General features: G+C 50.2%; 1 protein-coding gene across 2 annotated transcripts; it reads right to left on the bottom strand.

The window, feature by feature from the left end:
• Positions 1 to 11,110: 11,110 nt before the first annotated feature.
• Positions 11,111 to 15,058, bottom strand: NPW (neuropeptide W). Of its 2 annotated transcripts, none has more exons than XM_067534132.1 (2): positions 14,206 to 15,058; positions 11,111 to 11,510 (listed from the first exon to the last, which is right to left on the bottom strand). In XM_067534132.1, the coding sequence occupies exon 1, from the start codon at positions 14,738 to 14,740 to the stop codon at positions 14,216 to 14,218; it is 525 nt and encodes a 174-aa protein (XP_067390233.1). In that variant the 5' UTR covers positions 14,741 to 15,058; the 3' UTR covers positions 11,111 to 11,510; positions 14,206 to 14,215. The 2 variants fall into 2 exon arrangements, with proteins under 2 accessions (XP_067390233.1, XP_067390232.1); XM_067534131.1 differs by having other exon boundaries at positions 14,220 to 15,058.
• Between the last annotated feature and the right edge of the window lie 2,413 nt (positions 15,059 to 17,471).

Below are 17,471 nucleotides of genomic sequence, written 5' to 3'. Positions count from 1 at the left end.
CAGGGGATCAGGAGGGGTTTAAGGTGGAAGCAGCAGATAACAGGGATCAGCCCAGTTCATCTTGGATCCTTCTCACGCTTATCCTCTTAAGTCTGGATTTTCTTTTTGCCTGTGAAATCCGTAGCTGGCAGGTGCTTGTTGGGGTGAATTCAGAACATAGCGAACTGGTAACATCAGAAGGCAGCCACGGGGAGCTGAGACACGGTTGTACGTTGGTGAATGGGGTTAAAACCTGACTCGTCTGCAAACATCATAGCTGGCCTTGGGGATCACCCAGTACACAGAGAATCTCCCGTGGCACTGAGACTGCTCCAGTGTCACTCCCCTGGCTGCTGGTGTAGGGGGATGGCCAGGGGAACGGGGCAGCATTGGGGCGTCCCTGGTTTCTTCCGGCTGCCCTGTAGGCCCCTGTGGGTCAGTGGTGTCTGGAATAAATTAGAGCAGCCAGCCCAGGAGCAGGGAGTGCACTGTTGGCTTGAATAAATCTCCCTTGCTCTCCCGCAGGCGGACTCCCTGGCCCAGACCCTCCCGAGTAGGGTTCAGGCTCTCACTTACTTGTGGACGTCACCGTCGCAGCTTCTGCTCTGGCAAGGAAAAGAAACAGATGGAAGACGTACCGGAAGATGTAGCCTCGTGGACTTGCATCAGCTTTCGTTGCTGTGACCAAGAGCAGAACGCCGCCGATGATTTTTTACAGCCCTTCTGTTTCGTTAAAACCCTTACACGAGTTCTAGAAAGCTTTACGCCTTGTGCCTTCACCTATGGGAAAGTCCTATAGAACTGAATAGAGATAAAGACAACAGGGTTCTATAGAATCAACTCTAACACCCTACAGAAATCAGTGAAGGAGGCTATCCTTTCTACAGGCTATTTAAACCAACCTATAGGATTGATGGACGGAGATTAGTATGCCCAGACATTGTTCAGATAACCAGGATCTGCACAGACGCATTTTGCTGACCGGTTCTATAGGGCTTCCCCATCCAGGTAAGTTTGGGACTTTTGCCAGCTGACAATACTCAGTTAAAATGCCCAAAGAGCACTGAGATTCATTCCGAATTAGGCAGAATATGAACTGGGAGGACAGAGGACACAGTGGCATGATAATTGCTAGGGAAACAAAGAGATACTTGGTTATTTATTATGACCCGGACTGTGATCCACTCACTGCACAAGTAATCTCATACGCTCTGCTGTGAATAAGGAGAAAACACAGTGTGGCCCTAAATACAAAGAATGTCCTGCTGGGGCCTTGGAGTGCTAACTCCTGATGGGTTCACATGAACTCACTCGGGCAGAAACAGAGGGCAGAGCTGATAGCTTCATGAAGCGGTGCAGGTTTATTTACAGTGGCACTCACCCAACGGCCACAGGGAGGTGGGAATGACAGGTGATCTGCTTTCAAACACAGCAGCAAATGCGATATACAAAGACAGTCCTGTGTACTGTCAACACAAAGGGAGAGAGATCCTCCCAAACAGCATTTATTGCTTTAATAATCTCACTGCTTAGGAACTGGAATTGCGGTTTTGCAGAAAATTCCAGTATTGGGGGGAAGGGGAATTTGAAATTTCAGTTTTTCCTTCCAATTTGGAACAAGCTTTCCCGTGAAACGAATACAAAATAATTCCTTTGGAGATCATCAAACCATTCTGACTATTGTTTTGTTTGGATTTTTCTACATCATATTTTAATATAAAAAGGTCAAAACTGGACAAATCAAAATGATCTTCCAACCCCAACGTTCTGACTGTTTCCTGTCGAGTTCCATCAAAGATCAACAAATTCCGCTAAATCGCATTTTTCGATGAAAAGCTTTTCACCGAGCAGTTTTCTCACCAGCTCTCGTTCCACGCCCTCCCACAGTGCCGGCGTCATCAGAATCAGGCTCATGATTCTTAACCAAACAGGAGTGCCTCTGAACATATGTGTTACAACAGTGGTTCCCAACCTGTGGCCCTTTTAAAGTGGCCCGCAGCTCCCCTTCCGCTGGCTGCAGAAGGGGAGCTGCTGCCTAAGGACCCAGGTGGAGTGCATTTCCGTGGGGCTAAAAGACCAGTGCAGGCTCCTTGCTGCAGCCAGGGGGATGGGAGATCAGCGCTGCCCTCCCCCCGGCTGTAGCAGGGAGCACGGCAAAGCGCTCCGCCTGGGTCCCTAGGTGCTGGGGTCCCTGCTGGAGCCAGAGCGAGGGGAGCACTGATCTCCTGCCCCCCTGGCTGCAGAAGGGAACCACTGCCCAGGGTCCCAGGTGGAGCGCATGGGTCCACAGGATGCTTGCGGTTTCCCTGCTGCAGCCAGGGGGACGGGAGATCAGTGAGGAGGCAACCTCCTCATTGAACTCCTTCCTCCTGACTGCAGTGTGGCGGGGCGGGGGGGGCGCCTGCTGACGGAGACTGGTGGCCCTTCAGGGTTGTAAAAATGAGATCTGTGGCCCTCGAACCGAAAAGGTTGGGAACCGCTGTTTTACACTATTTCATCAGGGGCATGGACCGGAACACATTTTCTTTTGTAAAACAAATGGCAAAATCAATATCACAGGGTCTGTCATAGGATCATAGAATATTAAGATTGAAAGGGACCCCAGAAGTCATCTAGTCCAACCCCCTGCTCAAAGCAGGACCAACCCCAACTGCCCTTGCATAAAATATCCTGCTCTGATGGAAAACCATCTCTGTTCTGAAATCTCCTGGGTAAGACACTCTGATCCACTGGAAAGGTGCGCTTTTCTTTACTATTGTATCAACGCCTCCTGCTAGATCTCAGCAGCATTTCTTCAGTACATGACAGAGCAGCACAAGGGCGACTGATCAAGTTTCCAAAAGAGCAAAAGGCTGTTTTCTGCAACGCCAGGGAGGTCAAAGGCATTCTCGCTAGAATATAGGAACTCGGCTGCAGATTCATTTCTAAAATCAAATCTAGCAGTGCAGCAGCAGCCATTAAACAGCGAGTCACCTTCCCCAGATGTGCAATATTGTCTCGGAGAGTTTATAGAGATTTATTTCATTCAAAATGGCAGTTTCTCAGTAGCTGTTCTAGTAATCGCCACCCACTGCAGCAGAGAGGATGGAGATTGGGCTCCTGCTATTTTGGGTGAGGGAGGAGATAATATTTAACACTAACACCGACTAAAATAGAGACCGAAAGAAGGCCTGAAAGCTCTTCTGCCAACAGAAGTTGGGCCAATAAAAGACATTATCTGACCCACCTTGTGTCTCACAATTCAAATAGCCAACCCAACCCTCATCATTCCTATCACCCCCCTGATTTCATGCCATCGCTTTCAGCCCTCACGAAAGCCTGGGGAACACACAGTACCTCCCACTGGCCAGGTGGGGAATTCCCCATTGTTCTCAGTGGGACCTGAGCACTTTGGAGAAACTTGCTCTTACATTAAATGTCTTTAGATTTAAACCGTAATTGAGCTGCTCATACAGAGAGCTCTGGGGGAGGCGCTAAGAATTAAACTTCCAGCCCTCACCAACAGCATTGAGCTGTCACATAGAGGTGACCATTTAGCCCAGCCAGTCAAAGCATCAGATCGACAAGACACTTTCATTCCTCTCCGCCACCCGGGAACATACCCTCCACCTTCTCCCCAAAGTCGTTTTTGCGGCATACTGATGAAATGCACAATTAAACTTCTGCTAGTCAAATGTATCCTGTAGGGTTTAATTTGCCTGTTTGCTCAGCACTCCTGGGAGCAGATTGCTGTTATCTTATCAGTGGCCTGGCCAATCTGGAAATAGGTAAAGTGGAGCTGCTGAGATAGGAACGGCAGAAAGCACCACGAGAACTCCCTGCTATCTCAATTGTCTCTTAATTCCCTGAAGTGAATTTAGTGCTAGGGCATTGGTGGCCCTGGAGACTTAGCCTCCGATTAACCCAGCACGGGGGTTTTGCCTGCACGCCTACCAACGTCCTCAGCTGTGACCGAGCAGAGCCACCGCTCAGGGCGAGAGGAAGGTTTTCAAGGCTGCTGATCAAGAGCCAGATCAGTGGGACTGTCAGAGCGGGGCAGTTCTGAGCCGGGGACCCGCCGTCGCTGGGAATTGTCCCGCAACTCACCAAAGCATGTCATGCAACATGACCTGAGACCACTGCCATGCTGGACTGCAGGGAAGAGGCTCAGTTGCCCGTTGAGTCACCCAGGCCCACACAGGCAAGAGGCAACACGCCGTTGGGTACGGAATGGGTCTGGGCGGCGCTCGGGCAGAGTCAGAGAAGAGGAAATTCCTTGGGGAGTTTTCTTCCTCCGACTGTGCTTGACGGGCTCTGCAGACATTGTTTGTGCACAGAGAGAGCCCCTTTGGGAACGCCGGCAGGCTCCTCTGAAAGCTTTTGATTCTTATCCCCAGCCCGGCCCACCGCTGACGCGCTGTCTTCACAAAGGGTCCCCCGGGGCTGCCCACTGGGTGGATGCTGCTCTCCACTGTGGGGGAGGTGGCGGGGGCGGGGGAGACTGGGAAAAGGAAACAGCTCTGCCCCTGGTTCAGGCTGGGCCGGCTTCCTGGCTCAGCCCTGAGCACTCACCGGGCTTTGTGTGGCCTTTGGAGCAGAACAAACAGAAAGCGTATCTGCCAGCGAATGGATGGGGCAGATAACTGGGAGAACCTCAATCAACTCCTACCACCCCTGCAGTGATTAATTGGTGCCAGGGCTTGCCAGGGCTAAGCCCTGGCACCTCTAGGCTTGGCGGTTCACAGCCCCAGCACATCTGAGCTTGGCGCATCAGTTATGAAAGTAAAAAAAAATGGCTTGAGCCCCGGCACCTCTTTCATTACAAAGTGAGTACTGCCCCCTTCCCACTAACCTCAGTCGTGTTCCATCCCCGGCGGCTGACACCCGCAAAGCAGAATACACCGATGCAGGATCGGACCTCACCACGGAGCCAGCCATGACAGGGATGGGCTGAAACCACAATCCCAGATCCAGGCTCTGCACCCAGATCCAAACGTCACAGCTCGACAAGGGGCAGGCCCCAAACCCTGCATGTGAACTTCAGAACCCAGCTGGGCCATGGAACTGTCTCGAAGCTCAGGAGGTTACAGGGACCAGTTCCCATTCAGAGCTCCAATCCATATGTGAATCTAGATCCCTGGTTTTGGTTGACACCCATCTCTGGTCCAATCAGCAAGTTACAGGCGCAGGGGACTCAGTCTGGCATGGTTCAGCTTCTGACTGATCCCTACACCCAGCTGCATCAAAGAGGAAACCTCCCAGATCAGACACGTGTAATGAAGTGACCTCTCCACGTTCCCAGGAGAAAGCACAGGAATACCAAGGCAGGTTCTAATCGGCTCTAATGGGCCCTCCCACAAGCTGAGCTGTTCCTCATCTGCAGCCAGATGGCTCCAGAAACCTGTGAAATTCCTTCCTGCCTGAAAACCCCAAAGGCTTAGTGCCAGCCAACAGAGCCAAAAGACCAAGGGGCAAGTGCAGCCGTGTCCCCGTAGATCAGGATATTTTCTGGGCTTGTCTGTTCAGGACACGGGCCCAGATCCTCAAAGGGATTTCAGTGGGAGTTAGGGTCTGGGCCATGGTGCTTAGATACGGTGGTGACAGGTGCTATAGGAAGCCGTTGGGTAGGTAGACAGATAGAGGTGTATTATGTGGAGATGTATGTCTATAATCTCTTCATAGAGGTAGCAGAGAGGACCCAGGCAACATGCAGATGGGGGACTCTGGCAAAGGAAGGGCAGAGGCATATGGTCCTGCTCTGGACAAAATTCATGGCAATTCTCAATCAAGCAACAGTGCCTGGATGACCCAGTGAAGGGTGCATTTGCAGAATAGGTGGGGCCCCGACCCACTGTGGCGCTGCACTAAGCATCCAGTGCAAAGTGGGTATAAATGGCTAGTGGATCAGAGGGATATTTGTTCCCCACTTTGCACCGGGGTAAAGGACTGCACGAAGCGAGGGAGAACCACACCCAGGCAGGGTGATCCGGGTCCGACACCCATGAAGGAAGGAATCCGCTAGCCACTCTGCTGGCTGCTGCTGTCCATGGACTGACAGACTAGGCCAGATAACCATGTCAAAGGCATCACCACCAGATGCCCGTCTCGTGTTTGGTGACCCATTCACCTAGTTGTCCTCTCGTTTTCCCGCTCGGAAAAAAAGCATCTCCAGTTCACACCGAGATAGGAAGCCCTCCAAAAATAAGAGGGAATAAGAGGCCAATCCTGGCCAGCGTTCCGGCATTTCCAGTGGTCTGTGGTATAACTGGCTTACATGTCTCTTAGGTAACTCCCTTGCAAGGTATGAGCTCTGAGAGCATTCCCTAGCCTGGCCACAAGATGGCACTCCACACCCGTCACTGCTTTCCTCTCCCAGGAGGTTCTGGTTGCCCTTTGCACCGACTTTAACACACCTGCGAGCTGGCCGGGGTTGGCACTTGGTTTGTGCGAGATGTACAAGTCTCCCTGCGCCCCCCATAACACCACGGTCCATCTGATGGGAGCTGGGTCCTATCCTTATTTTGTAGGGCTTTCCCCACAGGCAATCGGCAGCCTTGGAAGTTGCTGGTGGACAGGAACACAAATGATAAAAGTTTAGTGACTTCCGGTCCAGCGGTCGGATTGATTGTTATTTCGTGTGTTGTGGTAGCCGGTAAGCAGTGCCACTCACTGCTGGTAGCACCCCCTGGTGTCAGGTCATGGCATCGCAGCGGTCTTCACCACTAACACCCTTCTCTGGCCCTGTACTGGCTTCTTTTCGTCCACAACTCGGCCCTCCAGCCAAGTCACAGCTAGTTCAGACCCCTTCTGAGGTAGCAAGAGTCCAACTAAGAGTCCAAACATCCCAACAAGAGATTTTCTGCCTCCTCCTCAACCTGTCCTCTGGGCTCAGTTCTCAGCTCCTTGTTTTGGCTCTAAGTCCTTGTTTTGGGGCTTTCACATCCCTTCTCCGGTGCTGGTAGCAGATCCCACCCTGTGCTCAGCAGCTGCTTGCTTCTTCAGACGTGCTGCTGCTTCCCTGACCACTTCCTACCCTCCCTCCTCCCTTGGGCTGGTTCCCAGGAGCCTGTGCTTAGCACATCCTTTCCTCTGGTCCCCAGACCTTTCCCTGGGTCCCCCCCCCCAGCTCCTCGTTACTCCCCACAAACACCAACCCACAGGGCAGTCTCACTGGGTCCTGCCCCTTTTCCATGGCCCACCACAAGTGACTCACTCCATCCCCGTGGCTCTCTGTAGCCTGCCTTCATCAGGGCCTTCCCAGAGCACAAGAACGCCTCTCTCCTGGGTCTTTTCCTCGCCGCCTTCTCTCCCCCTCTCTCTGGAGTTCTCCTTGACCTGTCCCCAGCTGAGATCACGCCTTGCAGCTGAGTCCATATCAGCTGGAGGTTAACGGCTATGTCACAGGCAAGACTGAGCCCAGCTCCCCTTAAAGGCCCAGCCAGCCTATGACCTCGGCCCAGATCCTCAAAGGTATTTCAGCTTCCATGGAAGTTAGGATACCCAGGGACCAATCATGTTTGGGGCCCCATTGTGCTAGGTACTGTCAGGGCCCCCACCTGGGAGGGGAGAAAGGGTACACTTTACCAGGGCCCGGAGGCCCTGCGGGGGTCCGGCCCAGGCTGCGACCCCCATTACCATGAGGAAAAAACTTTTCATGGCTCATGAGATTGTATGTCTGGGATGAGGGATTGTGGGATGTGTGTGTGGGAGGAGGCCCATGTTACACGTTTGTACTGGACCTGAAAAAATTATGCTTGGGCGCTGGGTACTGTACAAAAACAGAAGTGCACAGCCCCTGGCCTGAAGAACATGCAGTCTAAGCAGACAGGACAGGCAAAAAGAGTGGGAGGAAAAGGGGATATAATTTAGACCATGCTCATGACCATGATATCTGAGCGCCTTCAGCTCTGAACATGCTCTCTGGAAGACGCCCAGCATGCTCCCCACAAGTCACCACGCCATGAAGAAGCCCCCTCCTGGAATCTTTGCTTTGTGACTATGCCTTTATCTGAAGCCATGCCTTGTGTGCTCAGTCACATCTAGGTGGCTCCCTGTTCTGCTTTCCTCTCCAAGCCCAGAGAGCGCTTCGCCTTCTGCCAGAGAGAGCCGTTAAAATCCCATTTGCTTTTTCATACACTTTGCTATCTCGGGAAAGACTGATGATCCATCTAGTCTGGTTCAGCTGTGTTAATGCTAGCTAGGACAAAGGAATACATACCCCTTCCAAAAATTCCTGTCATCATGCAAGACTAGATGAGAGGGGAAAATTCCTTTGTGTTCCTAGCTTGGTGATCAGTTTATGCCTCTGAATAGCATCAGAAAGAATCATTTAACAAGTGTGTAAGCGTCTCTGATATTTCTGCCCCAGTAATTGGTGTGTATACAAGTGTTTCCTTCACACACACCAGGGGCTGGAATATAACACTCCAAATACTCCTCTAATCACAGCCTTTCATCAGCCTCTTTGTTTATCCTCCTATACAAAGCTGACCTTTACATTTTGCACCTCATTTTATCACTTAGCTCCATCAAGAACCATAATCTGCCTCTATGGCCACTCCAGGAGCGGATTGACATTGTTAACAGGTACAGACACCAGTCCTCTGAAAGCCAGCTGCCTAATGGATTATTTTTCCATCATTGTGTCCCAGTATCGCGTGCTAGTAGCCACTAGAAACTTTGCAGATTTGAAAATTTGGGAGGAAAAAAACCTTCAGATTAGCAGTGGAAGAGCAGTGGAAGAGCCAGGGGACTGGTGGTGGGGAAGTAATCTTTCCCATGGTATACTACATACATGGAGGGTGCTGTTGATTTATAAGGGTGGCAGAGATTCAGTTTCTGTCGCTCATTAGGCAAACAGCTGTTGTTTCACTTGCTCCATGAGAACCTGGCCCGCCCCTGATGCCAGTACACACCAATATTTATAAGACGATGGCCGGGCAAAACAATCTGTTAATCTTCTCTGCAGCTGGCTGGAGAAGAGGGGTTTATTTCACAGCATGCAGCATGCTCCCCATTGAGCATTCTCCGGAGCTGGGTTGCTCCTTTGCTTGGGTGGCTGAGAATCCGCCTGCCCTGGCGCACTGAAGGTGGCGGTTGTAGAGTCCTTCGGGCAGCCCTTCAAGGCTTTCGGAACAACCAAAGAACTGAAGAGCTTTCCTCCTGGCACACGACTCCGGGAGCTTTGTGAGCGCCCTGTGTGGACGCACTCCCATCCAATGCAGACATGATCAGCAAGGCTCATAGCTACCGAGTCAATCTCTGCCTTGGTGTCAGGCACTCTCAGTAACATGCGGTATAATGGGTGACTGTTCAAATGTCTGCTAGGTTATTGCTAATGCTCATGGCCACCTGGGAGACAGACCCATCTCTTCGCTGTAGGGAAAGTGACGTTTGCATCTGTGCAGGTTGTGGGATGTCATTCTTCCATTTACACACATATCTCAGCCTGGGAAGTGATTGTTTCTAAACAAGAATTTAAGATCAAGCTCTGATTCCTTAAAGTACAGGCCTTGGAGTCAAGAAACCTGGGCTTTATTTTTGCCACTGCTCCTGACTCACTGGGTGACCTTGGGTGAATCACTGACGATCACATTTTGGAAAATGTCCAGTGACTTGGGGTTCATGAGGTCTTGGGTGTTCAGTCTGAGAAACTCGGGGCCTGCTAACCTCACTGGACTTCTGCGCACTCCTGTTTCATCTTTATCTCACGGCGTATGCTGCTCTCTGTTACATCCACACTGAACTCAGTGGTATTACAAGGGAGCAGCTACAGGGGGGTTTGTCCTCACTTCTATTGGGCAAATCAAATATTGCCGGTCCCATAAGTGGGCCCTTGAGGCCAGCTTCACTGTAGATCAGCAGTAGGATTTTTTACCCCTCCTGAGTCTGTGGCCTCATCTACATGATGAAGATGACCAGATGCTCACACCGGAAGTCCACCACAGTCCCCTCAGCTGCTAGTTTAGCTGCTATTTCATTAAGACAAAACAAAGCCATCTATGAGGCAAACTAATTTTCAAGATGGTCCCAGGAAGTGTGATTGAGGACGATACACCAGGGCATTTCTCTTCCGACACTCTTTGGTCTGGTGGTTAGAGCAACGGGGGTGGGCGGGATCAGAACACCTGGTTGTGGTCACATGTCTCCTACTAACTCACTCTGTGATCCTGGGCAAATCACTCTGCCTCTCGGAGCCTCAGTTTCCTCCTCTGTAGGAGGGATATAATAATACCTACCTCACTGAGGTGTTGAGAGACTTGGTTGTTGGGCTTTGAAAGTGCGCAATGTAATTCTTCTTCTTGTGGCAAAAGGAGCCATCTCCTTTTTCCATGTGATGAGAATGTGATTGCTGGGAGTTTGATCTAGGCCAGGGCCAAAACCAGAACTTTTAATACTCACCTTTTGAAAACCCAGATTCCCAATCCAAACCCAACTCTAGAGTTCTGGAATGTCTTCAAAACTGGGAGGAGATTATTTTCCCAGCTACCAGTTCTGATGCAGAAACCTGGCAGGAACAGTCAGTCTCACAAGTGTTTAACCCACAAAAATAGCTCATCTGGCTAGCTACCTAGGGAGGCTGTGACATCTCCATCACTGGTGGTTTTTAAGAACAGACTATACACACATCTGTCAGGAATGGTCTCGATATGTCAGGGAGGAACCCCGTGAGGTCCCTTCCAGTGCTACATATCTTTGATTCTATGATTTGGGATCAAAATCTGTCAAGAACAACTGATGAGGTTTCAACATCTTTGAATGCAAACCCAGACCCTGACCCTCATTCAGCCTTGCACCTCGCCCTCCCGCCCCCCAGCTTCCAAAACCTCGGATCAGCTCATCTCTAGTTTAAATGAATCAAAGTCCAAGCCCAAAAATAAACATTCAAAAAAGTAGAAACTTACTTTGTCTTTACTCAGCAAAGTCCAGTAAAGATTTCTATCCATTTATTTATTATTCTAATGGACTCTTAGCATGACAGTAAATACATAACGGGTAGTAAAATAGATTCACTGTAAAGATGTGGAGGAAAATATTCCAAAGCGTTGAAACATCACATCTGAAAAATCTGGGAGAAAGCAAACTACTGAATTCTCTCTCCCAATTCTGTCCCAGTGCAGGTTTTGATTAAAAAAAAGTGTAACACAAAGAGTTTTCTTTGATTCATTCTAATTTTAATGAGTATAAGTTCCTAGAAAGCAAACAGTACATATTGTTGTGATATTGCTAAGAAGCTATTACAGCGATCTAAAAAATAAAGAAAATAAATATCTTCTCTGTTTTTCTCCATGGTTATAGCACTAGGTCAACCTGAAAACAACAGGATTTTATCACTGTGTTTGCACAGTTGGTATAAAATCAAAGAGATTTTGTTTTTTAAATGGCAATTGTCTATATGTTTTCACAGAAGTCAGAGTATCAGAAGAACCAGCTTTGAATATCTTTCTCGTCCGCTGCAGGAAACAGTTTCCAAGTCAGGCAACCATTGCTCTTCAAATGTCTCTGTTGGGAGAACTCAGCAGATCAGGAACTATATCTTGGACTCAGAAAGACTGTAGGAGGGAAAAGAAATCATGTTTTTATTAGGTTTGACTGATATGTCTCAGCTGTGTGCATCTGGGCAAATCACTTCCCCTCATCACATCTCAGTTTCCACCACTGTAATATGGGGATAATGATACTCAGTCTTTGAGACCCTCTAAAGAGTGGCAATATAGATAGGCAAAATATTAGCATCAATGGAAGTTCAACTATTGATTTAAACAGCATAATAATTTGACTTACATTCATTACAGACTTGCTTGCTTCTGCTATAACTGATCATGCAAACAAACCAGATCCAAACCCTTCCAGATATTAGGGTGCTCTATATTCAACCCCTTTGTTTGTAGTTTGGCCTGATCTGTAATATATATACACACAACGCTCACCCTCCCACTGTCTCACACTCACAGAGAAGAAGCAGAATTACAACTTCAGTACACAGGTACAAATTCTGCCCGCAATTACACCCACGCCAGTTGCAGTGAAATTAATGGCATAGCACAGGTGTAGTTAAAGGCTGACTTGACCTCTGTTTGTTCTTTTCATGCTTGTAACTTGAAACTTCTTAAGCAAACCCCAAGGATTAAAAAAAAAAAAGGGCTCCCGCATTATTATTTTTAGGGAAAGGTGGAGCGCAAATTGGCAAAGCACTTCAGGAACAAATTCTACACCCCCAAAATTCTCATAGACTTCCGAGGGAGTCTCCAAGGAAGACAGGGTTAGATCTCACTGTAAATGTGAGGAAAAGCTATTTAATGTTTGAACACACCTCCCGCTGCCCCACAGATAGATTGATTACTGCTTTGGTATTAATATAGTCCAAGTTAACAGCTGGGCTTTAAGGGGTCTTTCTGGAGAGGGAATGAATGCAGGGTAGAAATTTAAAGCCACATCCTCAGCTGGTATGGAGCTACTCTGTTTTACAGTAGCAAAGGATCTGACCCTTCAAATGGGGTGGGACTGCTGCCCTTTGAGAATCAATTGGAGATGCACCCTTGGAATAGGCTCAGTCTGTGTCCCAGAATTTATCTAGTTAATTTCTATGCTTTTAAAATGAGGCACAAACCTTTTCCAGTGTAAATCCCTAAGTGGAAAGTTAAATAACATTATGAATCAGATGTTTCCAGGTGAAGCACCCAAACTAAAGTTCAGAAACCTACATCCACGGCATATATTGTGTCATGGGAAGCAAGTACTGTGATTATTTTTAAAAGGTAACAAAGACCCTCATGAACTAATTAGATAATGTCCCTGATCATAAGTGTAAGGTCAAAAGGAACATATTAGCTGGAGATGGAAAAGACCTTTAAGTGGAATCCATGTCCCTGTTAGTATAATAAGCACCTTAGTTTGCTTGACTACGAAGGTGTAGCAACTTCTGGGCATCACCTCAAATATTTCAGTAACATCAGATAAATGGGCTTTGGCCTTTTGCATTAGCTTTAGTGAAGCATCGAGTGGTACCAAAACCAGGACCCCTTGGGTGTTCAATTTAAGCTCCTGAGATTTGAGTAAGAAAGGGACAAGTCTTGACTGAGGGTTTTTGGTGCATTTCCCGTACACACCCATGCACCCAGATAGGCTCGGTTCAGCTGTATTGCCAGTTACTGGGATCCTTCAGGATGAAAGAAGTGTAAGTGCTGTGAAGTACCTGAATTTGTCACCTTTCTTTCTTGCTGTCAGGTGCCCTGTCAATATAGCATCATTTAATAATCCGGAGTTCTCAGCACTGCCTAGTGTCTACCATAGATTCTCTGCATGCTTCCTTTCAAATAGCCTTCCTCTCCAGTATATCCCTCCCCACCCACCAAGCCAGAGGAAGCTGCAAACCAGAAGCAAGCAGCCAACTACCAACAGATTTCCAAGAAAATTCCATTTGTTCAGCTCAGACACTGAGAGACGAAAAAATTCATTTCCGTCTCGGGTTGAACCACTGGTTTCAGAATGTCCAGAATTTCAGTCAATGCACTGATTTTCCTGCTCTTGTGGATTTACATCAAACCCTGGAACTGCTGCTGCTTCTGCCTGGTCAGGAAAATCTCACTAGGTCACAGTTTTAAAACCATTTGGAATAAAATAATCCCCTTCGAGGGCCTGATCCAAACCCACTGAAATCAGTGCCAAGGACTTCCAGGGGCTTTGGACCAGGCCCTCGGAGTATGGCTGAGTCTTCAAGGAGAGAGGCAGAAATTGGTCAGGAAACACATTGGTGAGACTGAACCTCTGCAGGTGTATATATATATATAAAAAGTCTGTTGTTTATTTGAGCCAGAAGGGCCCCGCTGAGCCGGTGCAGAGGGTTCCCTCTGGAAACCCAGCCTGGCACTCACTGCACTGGGAAAACCAAGACAAAGTCAAGTGCTGCCTGAGCAGGTGGTAACATCCCTGTGCGCCTGGGGACAGCAGAGGAAATTCACCCGGGCATGGGAAAGAAAGGGAAGGCTCGCCGAGCGGGGCAGAAGAGGAGAGGGCTCAGAGGCCACGTTGTCCCTCTGATGAGGGGGCTCTGTCTCGTCTGCAACCCGCCCCTGTCCTTTGCGTCCCCCTCGGGGAAAGCGGGCGCCCCTAGATCAAAGCCGGTCGCCCCGGGAAGCCCAGCTCCCAGGAGCCTGGCTCCAGCTGGGGTGGGGACTGGCTTCTCTCCCCCCTTTCCCTGCCTCCCCTCCGAGCGGCGGCGGCTTTCTGTCCAAGTCTGGTACTTACTCGCTGAGATTTACCTTAAGTCCCTGCTGCCTTCCTCCGTGCCCGGCTGCTGCTGCCCCGTCCCCCGCTCCAGGCGCGCTGGCGGCGGCCGCTCCGGGGACCCTTCTCTGCGGGCTGCCCACGGGTGGGCTCGCCGCGGGGGGAGGCCGGCCCCGGTCTTCAGGGGGAGCCGGTGACGGGCGCTGGTTCGCCTGGGGATTAAGTCCTGCAGGGCCAGGCGGGCGAGCGCCACGGGTTCTCGCCCCCGGGGCGCCGGGCTGCCCGGCCGGCCGGCGGCGGCCAGCTCTTGCCTGCGCCTCTGGAGCCCGGCGGGGGCTGGCGGGGCCGGGCTCTGTCCTTGCTCAGCCCCCGAGTCGCGGCGCCACAGGTACGGGGAGCGCCTGATGCCCATCAGCAGCCCCGAGGCGCGCCCCACCGTGTGGTAGCGGGGGCTGGCCACGTGTTTGTACCAGGCTCCCACCGGCTCCACCAGCAGCATCAGCCCCAGCAAACCCAGGGTCTTCCACGCGCCCCCGGGCGCCGGCCGGACCTGCATGGCGCCCCGCAGCCCGACTTCGCCAAAGAACCTCGTCCCCGCAGGGAGGCGGGCGGGATGCGGGGATCCCCTTCCTGGCACCAAGGCGGGAGCTGGCCCGAGCCCGCGGAGCGGCCGGGGGCGGCAGTGAGGGAGTTAGGGAGTGAGTTAGTTAGTTCCCCTTGGAAGAGTTGCAGGCATCTGGAAGGCTCTGATCTGACGGCTGGAGACTGGGGGGGTCCCTCTTCCCCCCTGGTATATAGCCACCGAGGGGGAGGAGCAGCCACGCCAGAGTCCCGCCCCCAGCCCAGGTAACCCGAGTTGAACCCGACTCTTCAGCCCTTCTGCAGCCGCCCCTTCGTGGGTGCGCCTCCGGCCCCCCATCCCCACGGAGCTGACAGCGACTCAAGCATCTCAGAGCCAGCCGGGGGGGGCCCAGCTCCTCCTCCCCCTTTACACTTCCAACCGCAGAGCCTCCTGCCCCAGCCAGGAGCCCACCAGGCGGGCGGCCTGGCTGATGAGAGCACCGCTGTGTGATGGCAGGGGCGAGAAATCAAGCCCCAACCGCCCGGTAAAGAAAAGCCCACGACGGAGAACAGCGCACAGCCGAAACTCAGGGATCCTGTAACTCACAGTCCACAGGAACTGAAAAAAGCAGGGCTCAGCTGCTGTGATTTTCAGCAAAATGAGTCCTGAGCCGGGGCTAATGGGCTTTGATCTGGCTGGTATCGCTGAGATTCCTGCTTTTGTTAGCTATCTTTATACAGAAAGATTTGGAATTATCCGCGGATGTCCCCCCCCCACACACACACTTACACACATCCATGTACCCACACCCACCAATGATCAGTGCAGCTCTTTTGTCTTTGCACTACAAAACCTGCCTGTGTCCACAAAGAGGCAATACATTATTAATCATTAATAATGCAAAATCTAGGCTCCAATCCTGTCTCCTGCAATTTCATTAGCAAATATCCTATCCCAAGGATGCCCAGGGGATTTCAAAGCCGTGAATGCTTACTGACTTCGGATGTATTACATGGCTTTGGTGCAGACAGTAATTAGTTAAGAGTTGCAAAGTGATTGATAGATAGATAGATAGATTAGATTAGATAGATGATGTGCTGTGATTATCTATTGATCACTTTTACATCACATCTTAAAACAATTGAGATAGACTCAAGGCAGGATTAAGTCATATCTAGACCATCCCTGACAGGTGTATGTCTAACCTGCTCTTTAAAACCTCCAGTGACGGAGATTCCACAACCTCGCTAGGCCATTTATTCCTGCGATTAACCACGCTGACAGTGAGGAAGTTTTTCCTAATGTCCAACCTAAGCTGCCCTTGCAGCAATTTAAATCCATTGCTCCCATCCTCCTGACCCAGTAAAACCAGGCAGACCTGACCTTTTCTGCGCACCGCTGCAATTTCTTAATGAGCTGCAGGGGTCAATGCACAGCAACACAAAACCTCACTATCACCGTCACAGGCTAAGGGCACTGCCACTCCAGCACGCTCAGTGCTACTCATGGAGGTTGATCCTTCCCCAGCTAGATGTGAATGAAGACTCGGAAGGGCACAGGGCCAACTCATCATGTAACTCCTCAAGAACTCTGAGTCAGTTGTAAATTGGTGGTGCTCCTCAGTGACGCTCCACTAATTTACCCTCCCTGAGGATCTGGCCCCATGTGCTTCTCCGTTCATATCTTCTGAGCAGCTACTTGGAAACCAATTCAGCCCTATCTTTTGCAATGTGAAATGATATTTCATGCCCGTATATTTGGCCTGCGATGCCTTTTATTGTAAGAAGGCATGTGTAACCATGTGCACAGACACCGCAGCACCCAGCTACTCTGCAAACATGCAGTGTCAGGCACAGGTTTTCTGCTGCAAAAACACTGGCTTCTAGCATTCGGATTAAAGGCGAATCTCCATCCTCTGCCTATGCTATTTAGCTTGTTTGTCATTTTCCATCCCGAAGAAGGCCAGACAGTCACAAACACTTGAGGCACTCTGGTTCAGTGCTGTCCACACCCCTGTGGGTATGTTGCTTTTGACCAGCAGCAGTGCGAAGGGAGGAACATGATTACTGCTGTGAATGTGGTCCAAGGATGGCTGTTCCTTATGCAGCCATGTGTATGGCTCTGGTGTGCACCCTGTTTGTTCAGCCAGAAGGATTAACCAGTCCCGACATGAGTACTCATGCGTTTGCATCACAGCAGGAACCCGATTTCACTCTAGTGACTGCTTTTCTTGTTGGAGTTTGTTCTTTCTGGCGTTGACAACGTAATGATCCTTTCCTGTAGACAAGAGGGCAAATCCCAGAGATGGCCGGGCAGCCGGGAGAAGAGGAATGGAGAGGGATTTGGTGAAAAAGCAAAAAGTGGGAGCGAGATCCAGTGAGCTGTCAGAGGGCCAGAATGCTCATCTGCATGGCTGCCAACTCTCTCGTGTCCTGCAACGGTCACGAGTCAGCGACAGTGTTGCTTATGTGTGAGAAGGGAATTCTGACTTTTTCCTGAGCAGAGAGCACAAAAATGACCCATGTGCATAAGATGAATTTTTTTTTAATGAATCAGACTCTGAGAGCCAAGTCTATTCCTGGTGTAACTTCATGGAAGCCAGTGGAGTTGCACTCAGGATGAATCTGGGACTTCATCTTTAAAGATGGTTGCTGATGAAGGTGCTATTTCTGTTAGATTTCTAGTCCTGAGAAAATGATGAATGGCTCCACAGCTTTCATTTTTT

Source organism: Emydura macquarii, unplaced genomic scaffold (genome assembly GCF_026122565.2).
Source record: "Emydura macquarii macquarii isolate MOO-44397 ecotype Brisbane River unplaced genomic scaffold, CSIRO-AGI_Emac_v2 contig_3390, whole genome shotgun sequence".
NCBI classification, from domain to species: Eukaryota; Metazoa; Chordata; order Testudines; family Chelidae; genus Emydura; species Emydura macquarii.
Note: the sequence above shows the minus strand (reverse complement) of the source record. Positions and strands in the feature narration are given on the sequence as shown.